The sequence below is a fragment of the Photinus pyralis genome, unplaced genomic scaffold (assembly GCF_008802855.1).
Source record: "Photinus pyralis isolate 1611_PpyrPB1 unplaced genomic scaffold, Ppyr1.3 Ppyr1.4_LG9, whole genome shotgun sequence".
NCBI lineage: Eukaryota > Metazoa > Arthropoda > Insecta > Coleoptera > Lampyridae > Photinus > Photinus pyralis.
Window position 1 is genome coordinate 9,045,018 of NW_022170878.1, and position 20,000 is coordinate 9,065,017.

General features: G+C 37.1%; 2 protein-coding genes across 4 annotated transcripts in view; one reads left to right on the forward strand and one right to left on the reverse strand.

Annotated features, from left to right (window-relative positions):
* Window positions 1–15,183: 15,183 nt before the first annotated feature.
* Window positions 15,184–16,194, forward strand: LOC116180127. The gene is made up of 4 exons (XM_031499977.1): window positions 15,184–15,342; window positions 15,390–15,545; window positions 15,591–15,752; window positions 15,801–16,194. The coding sequence occupies exons 1-4, from the start codon at window positions 15,265–15,267 to the stop codon at window positions 15,969–15,971; spliced, it is 567 nt and encodes a 188-aa protein (XP_031355837.1). The 5' UTR covers window positions 15,184–15,264; the 3' UTR covers window positions 15,972–16,194.
* A 2,836-nt stretch (window positions 16,195–19,030) lies between these two features.
* LOC116181245 (protein enabled homolog) overlaps window positions 19,031–20,000 on the reverse strand; it is a 9,617-nt gene continuing 8,647 nt past the window's right edge. For 2 of the 3 annotated variants that reach the window (XM_031501545.1, XM_031501547.1), the window contains 2 exons: window positions 19,351–19,516; window positions 19,031–19,298 (listed from right to left, as the gene is read on the reverse strand). In XM_031501545.1, the coding sequence (XP_031357405.1) occupies window positions 19,092–19,298; window positions 19,351–19,516 (373 nt within the window). In that variant the 3' untranslated portion in view covers window positions 19,031–19,091. Of the gene's footprint in view, window positions 19,299–19,350; window positions 19,517–19,593 lie in introns of all 3 variants that reach the window. The other variant, XM_031501544.1, reaches the window with a different exon arrangement.

Genomic DNA, 20,000 nt, shown 5'->3' on the forward strand with positions numbered 1-20,000 from the left:
CCCAAATTAATAAGAAAAGGTGTTTTCCCGAGAAATTTGGTGTAGTCGATTTTTGGTAAAAAAGAAGGTTATACACTGCCTTTTTTTGAGCCCCGAAAAAAAAATTGTCTCAGATCGACCCGGAAAAAAATTTTCTTATAGAATGTGGCGTGTAGAATCCATAATTTCAAACATTTCCAAGATTGGGCTACCAGTTCAAAAGTTACAGCCCTTTGAATTTTTTTTCGAAATTGGTTTCTAGTCTATAACTTTTGATTGAGAAGTCTGATCGAAAAAGTACGAATTGTTTTGGATTCTACGCACCAAAATTAATAAGAAAAAGTGTTTTCCCGAGAAATTTTGGTGTAGTCGATTTTTGGTAAAAAAGGAAGGTTATACACTGCCTTTTTTTGAAGCCCGAAAAAAAATTGTCCCAGATCGACCCGGAAAAAAATTTTCTTATAGAATGTGGCCTGTAGAATCCATAATTTCAAACAGTTCCAAGATTGGGCTACTAGTTCAAAAGTTACAGCCCTTTGAATTTTTTTTCGAAATTGGTTTCTAGTCTATAACTTTTGATTGAGAAGTCTGATCGAAAAAGTACGAATTGATTTGGATTCTACGCACCCAAATTAATAAGAAAAAGTGCTTTCCCGAGAAATTTTGGTGTAGTCGATTTTTGGTAAAAAAGGAAGGTTATACACTGCCTTTTTTTGAGCCTCGAAAAAAAAATTGTCCCAGATAGACCCGGAAAAAAATTTTCTTATAGAATGTGGCCTGTAGAATCCATAATTTCAAACAGTTCCAAGATTGGGCTACTAGTTCAAAAGTTACAGCCCTTTGAATTTTTTTTCGAAATTGGTTTCTAGTCTATAACTTTTGATTGAGAAGTCTGATCGAAAAAGTACGAATTGATTTGGATTCTACGCAGCCAAATTAATAAGAAAAGGTGTTTTCCCGAGAAATGTTGGTGTAGTCGATTTTTGGAAAAAAGGAAGGTTACACACTGCCTTTTTTTGAGCCACGAAAAAAAAATTGTCTCAGATCGACCCGGAAAAAAAATTTGCTTATAGAATGTGGCCTGTAGAATCTATAATTTCAAACAGTTCCAAGATTGGGGTACTAGTTCAAAAGTTACAGCCCTTTGAATTTTTTTTCGAAATTGGTTTCTAGCAGGCAAAATTATGTTGCACCCTGTGTATACTACAAAGGCAAAACATATTAACGTTCTACTCGACCAGACCAAAATTGAGACCTGCACTTTCCCTATGAAACGTTTGAGATATTCACGTTTCGCCAGTACATGTGTTGTGTCTCGTTTAGACCATCTTTCCGCCCTTTATGAGTCCCCTCTTCCAACACCTCATATTCAAGAACTTCGCTTCGACCTCGCTAACAGCTGCGTTTCGTCCAGGTGGTTCATTTTCCCTTTGTTGAGTACTTTCCTTTGACAATCCGCTCTTGAGGTGTAAGGAATGATAACGATCTAGTCTAGAAGGAGGAGGTTGGTATAAATTAATTCCGTTGTGACCTTTCATTAGAGTACCATGAGAGATAAAAACAATTCCCCCCCCCCCCTCCTGCTACATTGATAAGAGGGAAGTAAGATAGTTCCTTTTGTTGATATCTTTAATTACAACACCGTGAAAGTTAAAATAAGATAGACCCCCCCCCCACCCCTTCCATCATCGGAAAGAAATCAGAGACCAAATTTTAAAAAAATCCAAGGCTATAGTCTTGTCTTTAAAGCGAGAAAAAGATCGTGAGCCGAACTGGAAGACCTTTTCTAACAGACTTTGGCCTGTAGAATCTGAAACAGTGGAAATCGTTACGTGTGTATCCCTCGAAGAGAAATCAGAGACCAAGAACAGATTTAAAAAAATCAAAGGCTATACTCTTGTCTTTAAAGCGAAAAAAAGGTATCGCCAGCCGTACTGGAAGACTTTTCTAATAGACTTTGACTTGTAGAATCCGAACCACTCGAAATCGGCACGTGTGTACCCCTCGAAAAGGAATCAGAGACCAAGAACAGATGAGAGATGAACTAACCGCATTACTAGTGAAAACTGTGACCCTAATTCGACAAAATTATCGTCTTGTGTGCGAGTTTCCAAAACAAATATATGAAGTGGCGTATTTATGAAGAAGCGGAACTTCATTGTGTAGAGGAATCGACAGGTTGATCGATTCATTTTTAACCGTTAATATAGTGCGAATGCGTTCCATTTTTCACACGTGAGCAAACATTTTCATTTTGGTTGCATTAGCGTGATCGCGTTTGAATAAATTTTACCACGAAAGCATTTGGGTCAAAAGTACAGAACGTTTCATTGCGTTTATACTTGCAGTGGTTGGTTTACAAATTAAATTTGTGCACCCCTCTTGTTTATATGGTCGATAGTACTGTGTCAAACGGTAACCGGTAAAAAGTTTAAAGATGATTAATTAGGGCTTTTCCTAGATGTCCAAGCCTTGTAGCTGCTAAATTGCGGAAGAACCTGAAGCTAAGATTGTTCCTGTTTCTGCACGGTAAGGATCGTTAAAAGTTTATTTATTACTGAGCTAGCCGTGGTATTATTTATTTCATTACAAAATAATTAATATTGTTACAGTATAATTTTTAGCAGTGCCGTAGAGAATAAAATTTAATTTATGAAAGTGGGGCTTTCAACCGCTGTAAATGTAAACTAAGCAGTTAGGATACTCGAGACACTCTCAATCAAGACAAACGCCCAAACGTTCAAGACAGTTTAAATACTTAAAAGATGCAAATAACCAGTAAGAAAATTAATTTAGGGTCAAAGTTAATTAATTTCAGGTTTAAATCGAATCCGACAATTTTGATTTCTAAGTTGAATTTAAGGGAAATCACGGCAAAAATCAGCCCCTAAAGTGTTTAAAAATTTGCTTGCTTGAACGTAAAACTCTTTAACTACTCGTAAGGGTTTTTTTTATTAACAAAAAGGAGAAAATTGAAGAATCGGGAGGACAGTTCGTAAATGCGAACTCCCCCACTCATTCCGCACTCAACTAAGTAAATTAAAATGTTTTATGCAAATGATAAAATGCATTTTAATGAGGCATCTAATCGAAATTCACACCTTCCATACATAATTTCGTAATTAATTAATTTATAATCGATCGAGAGACTGGTTTATTGCGGGAAACCGCGCGACTCTTCGTTTGCATTTTACATTTCGCAATTAAGGCGATTTTTTTAACGCCCGGAGGCACCCCTCGGCGTGGGCAAACAGACAAACGGAGCGAAGAGGAGAACGTTACAATTTCTGGTCGCATTCTGTATGTGAGGCCATGCGAGAACTGCGGCCACCGCAAAAAGGGATTAGGCGACTAATTTCGTGCAAAGCGGATTAGGGCGGTATTTTGCGAATTTCGGCCCTAAGCGTCGCAAGGTTGGGGACGGGTTTCGCGTGGATGGGGATTTTTTTTCTTTGTGTAGCATACGTGATCCGGTATTAGATATTATGGCGGACCACGTAGGTACTTTTATTAGCTTACGTAATAGTTACAGCCCTTCGTAAAGTTCCCACTGGTGGCATTATTTTAATGAAGACAGAAGATGATTGGTGCAAATTCAAAATTTTACTTGCTCATGAAATTTACGTTAATTTATATAGAGTGCCTGAATGTTGAACGATAAAATTCAATCTGTAATTTATCCCGCAGCTGACATAAGTTTCTATAGTTCCTTCATTTAGCTTTAAACTTTTGGGTTCATATTCATACGAGATGTGTAAGCGTAAGCTGGAACATTTTGGAAACCTTAGGAGTGTTGCTCAGCAAAAAGTGGACAACAAAAAATATGCTTCGGTGGAAGGGTTTTTTTGTTAAGTAGAATAAGAAGAATTCAATACAAAAGCAGTAGAGGAGATAAGGAGAAAGAAAACAAGAAATTAAAAAAAAGAGAAGAGGGGAAACGTAGAAACGGAAAAAGGGGAAAAGTGTGAGAAGGAGGAGGGGCATTTTTAAAAGTCATAAGGGGATCGTATAGGCTTTTCTAAATTTGGAGATTGAGTGAAATTTGATAAGAATTTGATTGATACACTCCTTCACCCTTAAATTTGCAAATAAATCCTTAAATCATGCACCGATGACGTCATCAGTGAAGCATTTTTTGACGATTTTGAGTGAAATAGAGCGCGGGCACGTCCGTGAAGGGGCCTTAAATTTTCTAAAATTTTCCTCCGCATGTGTTGGAAGCCTTTTATCGCCACGAAAAGGCGTATTTTCTTTAATTTCCCTATTTTCAGCCATTTTAAAAAAACTAAACGTCAAACTGATGGAGGAGTCCATTTCAAGATAAACAAAGGGGTGTCCTAGGTCGGGACTTTATTTTAACGAAAATTAATATGAAAAATTTAACGCGAGTAGTTGTCGAAATTGTTTTTTTAAAGGAATAACTTGAGCTTTGCGGTTGGTAAAAACCATCGAGGGTGCTTTTTAACGCCAAGTATATAGCAACATACGACCAAAGTATATTGTCGAGGTTTAACGCCAATTTTCTCGTTAATACGTAGAGAGTTAGTTGCACTTCAAATATGCGTAAAATATGCCTAAAACACATAACACTTTTTTGCACACCAATGCCGAGCGAGCCGAGGGCGAGTTCGGCATAGCTCGGGCCCTCCCTTAGACTCGCATCTCTACGTCCACGGTGGCAAATGACGTTTACCAACAGCCAAAGACACACAACATTTTTTCAATCATACACACATGCAACCTAATAACAAGTATAAATTGTAACTCTTGTGCAGATAAAGCGCGTTTTTTTAACAGAACTAGCTTTTGTTTTGACATCACCTTGCAGACGTCTCAATCGCCCTTTGTGAGAACCTTCTTCCGATAATCCGTTCTTGAGGTATAAGGGAATATACCCGATCATGATAAGAGGTCGAGGAGGAGGGCTATGGTTGGTAGAAATTAGTTCCTTTAGTTGAGACTTTTCATGAGAATACCATGAAGGATAAAACTAGTTGCCCCCCCCCCCCCTTCTCCTCCTCCACCTCGTAATTTGATAAGGAGACAGAAAGAAGGGCAGTAGTTGGTTCCTTTCGTTGAGACCTTTAATTAGAATACAATGAGAGATAAAATTAATTTTTAACTCCCAAAGCCAAGCAATTTATTTCGATGAGACCTTTCATTAGAATACCATGAAGTGTAGAACATGTGTTACCCCTCCACCCTTTCCAATTTTTTTTACTTGGCACCACTAAAGGCATGCGTATGCAAAATCTGAAACCAACTGGTTGTCGTATGTAAAAGTTATGCACGTTTTGCTTTCAAAAACAGCATCTCAGGAAATAATTCGTGGGGGGGGGGGGCCTTTTACACAGCGAAATTTGATGGCCGTCTGGCACACCTTCAAGGTCTAGGCTACCTACTGCAAAAAATTCCAGGACTCTAGGACCATTCCCCTAGAAATAGTTCGAAACGGCAGAAGTGGGTCCGGACCGACGGACGGACGGACAAAACGCAAACAATAGCACATTTTTAGCGCATTTTTTAAGAATTCAAAAAAATAATTAGAAAGTTTTATAGTTAAAAATCCCAGAAGAAATCTTTAAGTTATTATATTAATTTCTGTAAGTTCTTAATTCGAAAGAAATTTTAATTTCAATTAAAGAATTTGCGAGCTTGAAATGCAGTACAAATAATTAGGAAACTTAATTTCTTAATTAAAAATCTCAATTTTCATTATTTAGAGCTAAATGCGTAGTTAATTATTAAATCATTCATTTAATTTGCTTAATTTCGATTTTAATTACGGAATTTACGAGATTAAAGTTAATTAAAAATAATTAGAACATGTTCAGCCTAATTTTTTAATTAAAAACCCCAATTTTAATTAATTAGAAGTACTAATTAAGTTTTTTAATTTTAATTCCTAACTGAGTACGTCAATTTGCACAGAATTTTAACTTCAATTAAATAATTCACGAGCTTAAAATTAATTAGAAAACTCTGTATAATTTTTTAGCTAAAAACCGCAATTTTAATTAGAGGAAATAAGTCAGTTTTTTAGTGCATTTTTTAAGAATTAAAAAAAGTGTGCTATTGTTTGCGTTTTGTCCGTCTGTCCGTCTGGGCCCACTTCTGCCGTTTTGAACTACTTCTAGGGGAATGGCCCTAGAGTCCTGGAATTTTTTGCAGTAGGTAGCCTATACCTTGAAGATCTGGCAGACGGCCATCAAATTTCGCTGTCTAAAAGCCCCCCCCCCCCCCGAAATATTACCTGAGATGCTGTTTTTGAAATTAAACGTGCATAATTTTTACATACGACAACCAATTGGTCTCAGATTTTGCATACGCATGCCTTTAATGGTGGCAAGTTAAACTTTAGATTTGGGGGGGGGGGGGTTAAACACATGCTCTACCCAGAGCCTGAGAGGGGGGGGTTAAAAATTAATCTCTCATTGTATTGTAATTATAGATCTCAACGAAACGAACCGTTTTCTACCAACTATTGCCCTTCTTCCTGTCCTCTTATCAAAGGGCAGGGAAGGGGAGGGGGAACTAGTTTTATCCTTCATGGTACTCTAATGAAAATTCTCAACGAAAGGAATTAATTTGTACCAACCATACTCCTCCACCTCTTATCGTCATCGGGTATATTCCCTTATACCTAAAGAACGGATTGTCGGAAGAGGGTACTCACAAAGGGCGATTGAAACGTCTGCAAGAAATATATCTATTGGTGATGTCAAAACAAAAGCTATTTCAGTTACAAAAAATGCGCTTTATCTGCACAAGTGTTGTGCACAATTTATACTTGTTTTTAATTCTTAAAAAATGCGCTAAAAATTTAACAAAAGAAGATATAGAAAACTTCATCAGTTTTTTTAGGTGGCGATCCGCGATATTAATTAAGAAAGTATTTCAAGTTGAAAGAGAGATTTAATAGTGTATTTTCTAACATTAAATGATTTAGGTTTATTGTGTGTTTCCGTGGTTGCGTTTCCCAGGCTGTGAGCGCATAAATAATATACATATTATATTATTACCATTTTAAGTATCTTTTTACCACCTGCAATACGTATAAGAGATCTGGATCTCAAGCTTTCATACAGCGAAAATCTGAAGCCGATACGATGTCTTCTTCCCCAGAAAATCCGTACATAAATAATGATTTTGATATTTTTTGCCCAAAAAAATATTGGTCGCCAAAAATATACATGGATCACTTCTTGGGCGTTGAGCAATCGAGTTTCCCAAGAAAATTGATGCATAAATAACGATTTTGACATCCTTTGGATAAAAATATTTAGGTCGCCAAAAAAACAAATGTATCATTTCTTGGTCATCGAGCAGTCGAGTTTGATCTTTTTCCCAACAAAACTGGGGATCAATAAATCACGATTTTGACCGCAAGAAAGTGATGAATGCCTAAGTTAATTTTTGATAGTTGCGCACCTGAAACTCACAACCTTTCATATAGCGAAAACCCGAAGTCGTACGAGGTCTACGAACTGAACGACCATTATATTCCACCCGAGATACTCGAAATCTTTGTTTTTACATGGGGTGTCTGGCTTCTTTCATGATAACTGGCAAATTTATTCTCAGTTCCTCATTAAACTTCTGAACTTGAATATTTCTCAAAATCACTCTCTCGTTTTCGTAGTTCTGCCCGAGTGAGATGAGCTCGCGTATGCTGCAGCTTCTGATCTCCTGGCGGACCAGATTGTGCCTTCCTTGATTTTTGTGGTCATTTTAAACCTAAATTGAACTCTTAAGGACACTCAAAAAGTCAGAAAAAGGCTTTGAAAGTGTAACGGGTGGTCGCTTTGCCGATTTAAAAAAAAAAGAAAGGTGTCTGGATTTTATCTTCCGCGATAATACGACGAAAGTATTCGGGTGCGCGCTTTAAGACGGCTGAAAAAGTTGAAACGCAAGTTTTCTATTGGTTGTTAGGACACGGCGCTAGTCGAGGTCATTGCGTTCACAAAGTAGGTTCCATTTCGGTTTTTCTCGTAGGCGATAATAGTAATAGTTTTGTTTGAAGTAATTTAAATATTCCTAAAGGCATCGCCCCTTGAAAATCATCTGGGGTAATATACTGGGATCCAAGCAAAGGATTTTAGTTGTTTCATCGATCGGGAATTTTGCATTTATTTTCAGTAATGCCAGTCCTTTGGACTTGCCATTCAGAGTATTTTGAACAGGAGAAATTGATTTTGTATAAAAACTGAAACTTTAGCATAATAGTGAATTGTCACAGTAAAATATTTGTCAGTGCCGTAGATATTCCATTATTCCTTAACCTTTATAAATGTAACTAAGCCGTTAGGTAGACACTATAAAATAATAGATCAATAATTCAATGAAGCATGTGTTTCCATGCTTAGCGCTGTACTACTTTGTCGTTCGATAAATACGAGCTTTGTGATTAAATATTTTACTGTCTTTATACGTGCTGGTGGTCAAAGACAAAATTATAGACTGCAAGGCTCCACAAAGGCAAAAACCATTATAAATAACTACTAAAATCAATAATCAATATGCATGAGCTCGAGTTTTACTTTACTCCTCGCGTCATTTGTGAACGTTCCTGACGTAACGTCGAGTCGGTGAAATGAAAGGCGATATTCTATTTTGTGCTCTTTTCGCAATTTCTCTGTGTTCAATTCACAATGTGCAAATTGGAATCAAGGCGTCGTCGGGGGCGGTAGAGGTATGTGGCGCAAAGGTTATTGAAGCGATTTTTGGAAAAGAACCCGTTTACTTCGTTTACGATAATAACTTGAACCATCTTTTACCGTTTAATGTAAGTAATCCTAAGATTGTTGTTAACACCGCAGGCAAGAAAATCTCAAATAAACTTCTCTACAATTTCGTAATTCGAGCTACCGCCTTAAACATACTTCAGCAGGCCACGTATTATTTGCAGAGAAATAGATATAATGTACGCGATGGACGATTTCTAGTAATAACCGACCACAATGATTTAGCAAAGCCGATTTTGAAATGGTGTTGGCAGAACAACGTCGTCTACGTCGCAGTGTTGGCTATCGACATCCAAAGCAGTTCCGAGTCGCTCTTATTTACGGGAGATCCAAACGACGCGTTGAATAATTGCGGAAAACAATTAAACGTATTCCACAACCAAACCTGTGTAGGTTCAATCACGGACACCATTCCTAAACCTATCAGGAACTATAATCGCTGCCGCACAGTTGTTCGCATCATAGTTAAATCGCGGTACCACTTTGACCCAAGAGAGTATACCTTGAATGTTATGCAGGAACTATTAAACATGACTTTCACCTTTTCGGATTTGACCACACAACTCTTAATTCCGGATATATATTGCGATATGTTACTGACGCGTGACATATTTCAAAATTATCGTGTCAGTCATGTGTATGCAAGACACAACGTTGTGTTCGTTGTCCCTCCAGCAACTAAAATGTCTTACATTGAGGTTTTGATAGCTACCTTCAGAAAAGAAGTTTGGTTATCAATTATTCCGGCTTTTGTGTTATTCGCGGCAACTTGGTACGTTATCTGTCGATTTAAAGTGAGCTTGGGTACTATCATAATGAACACCGTCAGTATCACATTTTGTGGCAGCTCCAATTGCATTCCGAACGGTTCCACTGCAAGACTCTTAATAATGTGCTACATAATATACAGTATACACATCCAAACCGCGTACCTTGCGGAACTAATGCGGTTATTGGTGTCGCTACCAACGGGAAAACACATTGAAAGCATAGGAGAGCTGGTGAAGGCGAATCTTAGCATTTGGTTAGATCTTGAGACCACGTTCTTTTTTGTATCGTCTCCGTTGAACAGAACACTACCCGCGCAATTTAACACAACGCTGGTTAGCTCATAAAAGTTTCTCATTCGGCATACTTCTCAAGACATTGCAATCGGTTGAATTGAGTCTGCAAGTATCCACTCCGCCATTTTTTGTGGTCGAGGATAAAATTGTACCAACTGTCATGAATATATTTGTAGCCGAGGATAGCGCTTTTTTTATTGACAGTATGGACGTGATTATTGATAGACTGACTGAAAACGGATTGTACGATAAGTTGGATCGAGATAGACAGTTCTACGCCGCGATGAGAAAGAGGAAGTTCATCTTTGAGGAAGAGGTGGTTCTTTTTTCTCTTGAGCACCTCAGTGGTGTCTTTGCGGTATTCGGTTGTGGCATGTTATTATCTGTCATGGTGTTTTTAGGAGAGCTAATTGTGCATCGTCTTAAAAAGTGATGTGTGGTTTTTTGCACTTAAAACTAAATTTTAAGGTACCAGGTGACCCAATAAGACTGTTCCTCGGCCATATCTCGAGAGCCGTTCGTCGTATGACTTAGGGCTAAAAAAAATTATTGGGTAAATCGGTCATGAAGAATCGCTGGAAAATATTTTCAAGTTCTAAAAATGACCAACAGAGGGCGTAACTGCCACCTTCAATTTTAAAATTGAATTTTCTTTAAATTTCCCATAATAAACTAAAAAAAGTTTTTCATATTTTTAAAGAGAACCTATTTATCTATCATTTTCGTAAAAACAAAACCTCAGTTATTTCAAAAACAAAGATGGCTTGGGGCGTTCAATTGTTTTTGCAATAACCGTCTTTAACTTCTTAACGGTGTGACTGATTTTAATAAATTTGGTATGGTTGAAAAGAGCATTCCTTGTACAATGAGAATCAACCAAAATATAGTTAATTTAGTTGAATCCTTCTCCGCCAGGGGGCTAGTTTTGACACTACGATCCAAAATCCTAAAAAAATCTAAAAAATCAAATGGAATGATATGACTTTTTCTTTATGAAAAAGTAGCCAAATAACATCCAAAGAGGCCAGTGAAAACCGTTTTTCAAAAACTCGTTCCTAACCTCAAATATTGGGAAAATGAGATTAATTAATTAATTAATTAAAACGCTTAAATTGTATCTTATATGACGTATTTCCGGTATTTGTCGATGGCGCGAAAGATTGTTTGGAAAAGGACCCTAGGTAGGCCATGGAAAATTAAACAAATGAAACACGATGCATTATAAAATAATAACAGCCGTAATTTGTTCTGCCGTGTTTACATTCAGAAAGTGCAGTTTTTGAATTTGTAATTATTTCGAAAATGCTGATTTCTAACCACGAAGCATTTAATATGCTGGCGGCGATGGTTCATGGTCGATTCGGATAACGCAAATAGAAGATGCGGGCAGCGATGGTCGCATTTTGAAAATACTCAAAATATATCGCCAGCATATTAAATGCTTCTTGGTTAGAAATCAGCATTTTAGAAGTGATTACAAATTCAAAAACTTCACTTTCTGAATGTAAACACAGCATAATACTTTACAAATTACGGCTGCTATTATTTTATAATGCATCGTGTTTCATTTGTTTAATTTTCCAAGGCCTACCTAAAAGTGTAGGGTGCTTTTCTTTCGCGCCATCGACAAATACCGGAAATACGTAAAAAGTAAATTTAAGATACAATTTTATTAATTAATTAATCAATCTCATTTTCCCAATATTTGAGGTTAGGAACAAGATTTTGAAAAACGGTTTTCACTGGCCTCTTTGGATGTTATTTATAATTATATTATTATATAATTATATTATTTATAAAGAAAAAATCACATCATTCCATTTGATTTTTTTAGGATTTTGGATCATAGTGTCAAAACTAGCCCCCTGGCCGAGAAGGATTCAACTAAATTAACTATATTTTGGTTGATTCTCATTACCCAAGGAATTCTCTTTTCAACGATCTCAAATTTGTTAAAATCGGCCAAACGGTTAAGAAGGTAACGCAGGTTATTGCAAAAACAATTGAACGCCCCACGCCATCTTTGTTTGTGAAATAACTGAGTTTTTTTTTACGAAAATTATACATAAACTGATTCTCTTTAAAAATGTGAAAAAAGAATGTTTAGTTTACTCTGCAAAATTTAAAGAAAATGCAATTTTAAAATTTAAGATGGCAGTACGCCCTCTGGTGGTAATTTTTAGAACTTGAAAATATTTTCCAGCGATTCTTCATAACCGATTTACCCAATAACTTTTTTTACCCCTAAGTCATACGACGAACAGTTCCCGAGATATGGCCTAGGAACAGTCACCCGATACAAAAATCTATTTGCATGTAAGGCACAAATTAAAGGTTCTAAATGATTGTCACGTAGACCTTGTTTTGGTGTCAGCACCTTCAATAAGTTTGGGCCACCATGTATGTCATAGAATTTCAATTTACGAGTGAACACAAAGTGTTGTTTTCAATTTAGAATTTTGTGTAGATGAGTAATTTTATCGATTTTGTAATTCGTTCAATTTAGATAAGGTGTTAGAAGTAAGGGCACATATGGTCGTTTGCGATAAGAAGTGTTATTATCAAGCGAAAAAAAAGTGAGTACAAGTGTTAAGAGTCAACTAAGCAATTGTTGCATTATTAAAAGTAATAGTGTTCGAAAAGTCACAAAATCTAATTGAACAATCCAGTTCCAGTCATTGAAGTGAAGTTTCTTGAAACTGTCAGCGAGTGTTTTGGTATCAGTGCTATATCGCAGATTTGTTACGATGAGAGTAAATGTAAGTAATTAAGTTTCGGATTTAATTATCTGTCGACCGCCTGCGTGCGGGGTATGTGCAAAAAAACAGGCTCCAAACGCCTCTCTTTCTTTCAGCGTCTTATTTAATTTTGTTTTACGGAATAAATTGTTGCTTTTCCCAATTAATTGTGTGTTTATTCGAACCCAAAGTGCGACCGTGATAAAGTTGTCATGTCAGATTTTTCTATTCGTGCCCAAGCATTGTCAGATGTTAATTAAAATTAAAAAGTTTTTGTTTTTACGAAAATGATAGATAAACTGATTCTCTTTAAAAATGTGAAAAAAGAATGTTTATTTTACTCTGCGAAATTTAAAGAAAATGCAATTTTAAAATTTAAGATGGCAGTTACGCGCTCTGGTGGCAATTTTTAGAACTTGAAAATGTTTTCCAGCGATTCTTCATAAACGATTTACCCAATAATTTGTTTACCCCGAAGTCATACGACGAACAGTTCCCGAGATATGACCGAGGAACAGTCTTATTAGGTCACCCGGTACAAAAATCTATTTGCGTGTAAGGCACAAATTGTTAAAGGTTCTAAATTATTGTCACGTAGACCTTGTTTTGGTGCCAGCACCTGCAATAAATTTGGGCCACCCTGTATGTCATAGAATTTCAATTTACGAGTAAACACAATCTCAGTGTTGTTTTCGATTTAGAATTTTGTGTAGATGCGTAATTTTATCGATTTTGTAATTTGTTCAATTTAGATAAGGCGTTAGAAGTAAGGGCACATCTGCTCGTTTGCGATAGGAAGTGTTACTATTAAGCGAATTTTAATCAAGGCACAGAAAAGTGAGTACACGAGTCAACTAAGCAATTGTTGCATTATTAAAAGTAATAGTGTTCGAAAAGCCACAAAATCTAATTGAACAATCCAGTTCCAGTCATTGAAGTGAAGTGAAGTTTCTTGAAACTGTCAGCGAGTGTTTTGGTGTCAGTGCCATATCGCAAATTTGTTACGATCAGAGTAGGTGTAAGTAATTAAGTTTCGAATTTAATTATCTGTCAACCGCCTGCGTGCGGGGTATGTGCGAAAAAACAGGCTCTAAACGCCTCTCTTTCTTTCAGCGTCTTATTTAATTTTGTTTTACGGAATAAATTGTTGTCTTTCTCAATTAATTGTGTGTTTATTCGAACCCAAAGTGCGGCCGTGATAAAGTTGTCATGTTAGATTTCATCTCTGTCTAGCCCATGCGAAGAAAAAGACAAAAGTTTGGCAGTGCGCGACTGTTTTTATACTAGACGACGTCTATCGTCTAGTATGTACGTTTAGATACATGTCGACGTTCATGTTGCTAGGTAATATATCAGTGTAGTAAAATACGACTCAAATGAGCCTGGTAAAGCGGCTATTACTGGATAGTATAAAATAAAGGATCTTGCAGACTTTTCAAAATTTGGATATGTAACACTTTTCGAGATAATTAAAATCGTTTAATAACGCTCAAAAACTTTTAAAGGCCTGAAAAGACAGTAAAATCTTGTGGAAACAATAGAAAAATGTAGTTATACACGTCTAGTTTAAAATTATAGATCAGAAATTCAACCAGTCAGGTAAACTCCTGACTTGACTTTCCAACTACTTTTAATAGAATCATTGTAATTATCTTTATCATCATAGTAACGGGCGATCAAAAATGAGTTGCTGTCGAGTCGCCTTTGGAAGTTCAAGTTAAATATGATTTTCCATGTAAACAAAAATTCCAAAAGTAACTCGACAGCAACTCATTTTTGATCGCATAGTATAACATTTAGAAAATACCTCTAGCGGCTTTATTTTGAACCCGATGAAAAAAGTATAGAAGCCTTTTTTGTAGATTTCATCAAGACACATCTTTTTTGTAGAGTGTTTTAAGCCATTTTGACCACTGTATACGAAAAAAATTAAAAAAGAATATGTTTAAGCCGTTATGGATCTTTTAAACTGTTGACACCCTCAACAACCATGAAGCTGGTTGCGGATCAAAACCAAAATAGAACGACGAAGCTGTATTATTAAGACAGCGAAGGCCTCCTTTCAATCTTACATATGTTTCATAGCAATGCTCGATTTGAAAGCCCAATGCAACGAAAGCTTTGTAGGTAACGGTTGTCTCTTCGTACATGAAGTGAAAACGTAACCAGGTCGATACAAATATTTCTTCTAATTTGCACAATTGAGGCTGAAATTCTTGATCTATTGTTGATGTTCATGGAAAGGCACTCTTGCAACAATATTTAGCACCTTTTCTACTAAAATAATAATTTAAACGTACAGGTAAATCCGCTTCATGCTCGTGTTGCATACGTCGCCCATCTCTTTATGAATGTGAATGAATGCGAATCACGCACTCATCTCTTTTACACGCCCCTAATTTATGGTATTGCTAATTTTTATATACACGGTAATTCAAAATTATATATATTCAGACATCATCTGTCATCAAAAGTGTCTTGATGTATTGTGAAAGTGGTTGAGGGATAAACAGCCCTTAAGAGTTCAGAAAGATTATAACAACGTCAAGGATCTTAAGGGCGCCAAAGACCTACAATCTTAATTGACTTAACAATTGCTCTACCAACATTTACAACATTCTTCGTATATGTAGATGAACTTGAGATCAAATCGAATTTTATTCAGGGACATGAAACAATTGTTAATCTCTTAATCGCGAGCAATTAAATTCGAATCAAAAATGAATTACCAAATTGCACATGATGTTCTGCGGTCGAGAGGCATTTCGAAAAATGTTGTTGCTACTCGCACTACTCGTCCACGTGAACGCGTTTTATGTAAGGGAAACTACCACCAAATCCACCACTAATCATATTTCTTTAAGCAAAATGCGTACGATGTTACTCAAGAACGTTTGGAAGTCGAATATTACGATCCTACCTTCTCGAACGTTTCCTGCACCAACTACAAGTATAACCGAACGACACCTACGTTTGTGTTAGCGATAAACCTTAAGATAGATTTGACTGACGGAGATCTGGTAAAACATTGACCCACCCTTCGTGTTGTACCGAGTAATTTTTAGGTTATGGTAACGGGTCACAAATGGCTGAGTAACCGTTACCGCCTGGACATACTGCAATTCAACGTGACAATCAAAGATGGTATTCACTTCAAGTACTTTGATATAGATCGCCTGGTGCGTTCCTGTATGACACCTCCCTTCGAATGGCCTCCCATCAAGGGGGTAAGTTCTAATTCGACCGGCCTATGATTTTTGTAACGGTGGAGCTAGGTGACATATACGGTGAGAGATTGGGTGCCTGATAGCACTAAGTTTCCTCCGGGCATGCCAGAAGGAAGGTGGAAAATAGCGACGCGGGTTGTAACTGTCGACGGGAAACACCTGTTTTCTTTCAACTGGTATTGCGCCTTGAAGTACAAGCTTAGAATGGAATCGAAGTAATGCACGCGTTCCAACAAGTAGGGCAATAAATTGTAGTATTTTACTGCCAGTAGTACTTAAACACAAAGTGTTATTACTCACGCTCTATTTTGGATTCAAAGGGACGACTGCACACATTATTTTGAAGGTTAACAACTGCACAATACACTAGGAATAGGAGGTCTTGGGAGTACGCGTCCGAACATCAGACGAATAAAGCACCATGTTCCGAACGAGTGACCAGCTCCCCATCTGAGGGGTAGGATTCTGCTACCGATCACTTTCTAGTTTTTAATGCATGTGCGGTATAAGTAGTGGTTCAGCATGTAATTTTTACCAAAGTTGTTAATTGCACCAAATACAAGGTCAATCCTATGTTTTTTTTTCACCATTTTTGAGGCGCGAAAATATTCACAACTCAGCGATAGGTACTGCAACACGCGAAAATGAACCAAAATTTGGATTCGATGTTGTAAACAAACTTTGGGCAACATATTCGGTCTCACCATCAGGTGGTCGGTGGTTTTCTGTAACGTGGTCTGCGTTGTCATTGGGAATGCTCTTTGATGTAGCCGTTGAGCCAGAGGGCATGTGCGGTTTCGCTTCTGGGGAGTAAGTGTAACCTACAAATTTTGATTCAGCATAAAGCTAGGATCAATGTTTGAGATGATACTTTGTGACTTTGGAATGGTAAACTACAATTTTAGCCCGGCGGCCATCTTTGTGACGTCGTAACGTAATTAAAATACCAAATTTCACAAAGTATCATCTCAAACACTGATCCTAGCTTTATGCTGAATCAAAATTTGTATGATTCTATTACTCTTTCCAAATGAAGATAACCTTTGGAATGGTAAACAACAATTTTAGCCCGGCGGCCATGTTTGTAACGTCGTAACGTAATTAAAATACCAAATTTCACAAAGTATCATCTCAAACACTGATCCTAGCTTTATGCTGAATCAAAATTTGTATGATTCTATTACTCTTTCCAAATGAAACCAAACTTTGGAATGGTAAACTACAATTTTAGCCCGGCGGCCATCTTTGTGACGTCGTAACGTAATTAAAATACCAAATTTCACAAAGTATCATCTCAAACATTGATCCTAGCTTTATGCTGAATCAAAATTTGTATGATTCCTATTACTCTTTCCAAATGAAACCAAACTTTGGAATGGTAAACTACAATTTTAGCCCGGCGGCCATCTTTGTGACGTCGTAACGTAATTAAAATACCAAATTTCACAAAGTATCATCTCAAACACTGATCCCAGCTTTATGCTGAATCAAAATTTGTATGATCCTATTACTCTTTCCAAATGAAACCAAACTTTGGAATGGTAAACTACAATTTGAGCCCGGCGGCCATCTTTGTGACGTCGTAACGTAATTAAAATACCAAATTTCACAAAGTATCATCTCAAACACTGATCCTAGCTTTATGCTGAATCAAAATTTGTATGATTCTATTACTCTTTCCAAATGAAACCAAACTTTGGAATGGTAAACAACAATTTTAGCCCGGCGGCCATCTTTGTGACGTCGTAACGTAATTAAAATACCAAATTTCACAAAGTATCATCTCAAACATTGATCCTAGCTTTATGCTGAATCAAAATTTGTATGATTCTATTACTCTTTCCAAATGAAGCCAAACTTTGGAATGGTAAACAACAATTTTAGCCCGGCGGCCATCTTTGTGACGTCGTAACGTAATTAAAATACTGAATTTCACAAAGTATCATCTCAAACATTGATCCTAGCTTTATGCTGAATCAAAATTTGTATGATTCTATTACTCTTTCCAAATGAAGCCAAACATTGGAATGGTAAACTACAATTTTAGCCCGGCGGCCATCTTTGTAACGTCGTAACGTAATTAAAATACCAAATTTCACAAAGTATCATCTCAAACACTGATCCTAGCTTTATGCTGAATCAAAATTTGTATGATCCTATTACTCTTTCCAAATGAAGCCAAACTTTGGAATGGTAAACTACAATTTTAGCCCGGCGGCCATCTTTGTGACGTCGTAACGTAATTAAAATACCTGAATTTCACAAAGTATCATCTCAAACATTGATCCTAGCTTTATGCTGAATCAAAATTTGTATGATTCTATTACTCTTTCCAAATGAAGCCAAACTTTGGAATGGTAAACTACAATTTTAGCCCGGCGGCCATCTTTGTGACGTCGTAACGTAATTAAAATACCAAATTTCACAAAGTATCATCTCAAACACTGATCCTAGCTTTATGCTGAATCAAAATTTGTACGATCCTATTACTCTTTCCAAATGAAACCAAACTTTGGAATGGTAAACTACAATTTTAGCCCGGCGGCCATCTTTGTGACGTCGTAACGTAATTAAAATACCGAATTTCACAAAGTATCATCTCAAACATTGATCCTAGCTTTATGCAGAATCAAAATTTGTATGATTCTATTACTCTTTCCAAATGAAAGCAAACTTTGGAATGGTAAACTACAATTTTAGCCCGGCGGCCATCTTTGTGACGTCGTAACGTAATTAAAATACCGAATTTCACAAAGTATCATCTCAAACATTGATCCTAGCTTTATTATGATTCTATTACTCTTTCCACATGAAACCAAACTTTGGAATGGTAAACTACAATTTCAGCCCGGCGGCCATCTTTGTGACGTCTTAACGTAATTAAAATACCGAATTTCACAAAGTATCATCTCAAACATTGATCCTAGCTTTATGCAGAATCAAAATTAGTATGATTCTATTACTCTTTCCAAATGAAACCAAACTTTGGAATGGTAAACTACAATTTTAGCCCGGCGGCCATCTTTGTGACGTCTTAACGTAATTAAAATACCGAATTTCACAAAGTATCATCTCAAACATTGATCCTAGCTTTATTATGATTCTATTACTCTTTCCGAATGAAACCAAACTTTGGAATGGTAAACTACAATTTGAGCCCGGCGGCCATCTTTGTGACGTCGTAACGTAATTAAAAACCCTTTTAGACAATCTCAGTTCTTCTAAACTGTAATGCAACGAGAAACTCTTATGGTATAACAAAATAAGAAAAGAACCCGTTTCTTGCAACCCTGCAGTCTGGACAAACCAGCCAATCCATTTATTTAAAATAAAAAACATTTACGGTTTCACCATCCAAGAGCCATTAATTCTGCGAGATCCTGTACTTACTTCTAAAGAGTGAAACATGGCCCGTGCAAATTGATCGGCATCCTCTTTCGAGCTGAAATTCAGTCCGTAAACGTGTTTATTGTCTCGCCACTGGTGAAACGTCGCGGTCGCCTGGTTGTATTTCAGTCCTTTTAAAATGGCACAGTTGATGACAACCTACAAAACTTCGTTAGTCTCATGTAGGACAACCGGAACGATGGTACTGTACCTCGTGATCTTGCAATTTTCGTCCGACCACCCGAAAGGTTTGCTGTACGGTGTGCTGGTAGATGTGCACCTTGGACAGTCCCGAAGACGAGCCCGACGGAACCCATTTTTTGTTAACATCGTCGTAGACCATAACACTAGCACGAGCACTTGCGATCGACTGCTCACTAAAAAAAGAGAGACTGTTAACGTTTGCCAGCCGAGCCAGGGGACAACATGCAGCATGCAACAACAAAAAACCGACCAAGCCCAGTAATTCTCCCAACTCTTCCGAATCGAGTCCTGTCTCAACTCGATGTTGTAGTGATCCTCAATCTCCTGATAAATCTTTTCGAAATCTTCGTCCATTTTGACGCGCGCGCGAGGTTCGAGCACTAAACGGATAATGAGTCGTCGCTCATAGCAGATGACTAACTAAAAATTACACTGACACGAATTGTTATATTAAACCAGGAAGTAGGGTAGCAAAGTTCAATATTTGTATGAAGCAGGCGATTACGTTACATTCTTTTATCAGGTGCCTCCCCCCCTCGCGTCGCGCGAAATCAATGAGCGGCTAATCAATTTTTCTTGGCGTTAATTGCCCACTTTCACTTTTTGGAATTTTAATCGCGCGCGCGGTGATGACTGATGACTTCATCAAAACTACCT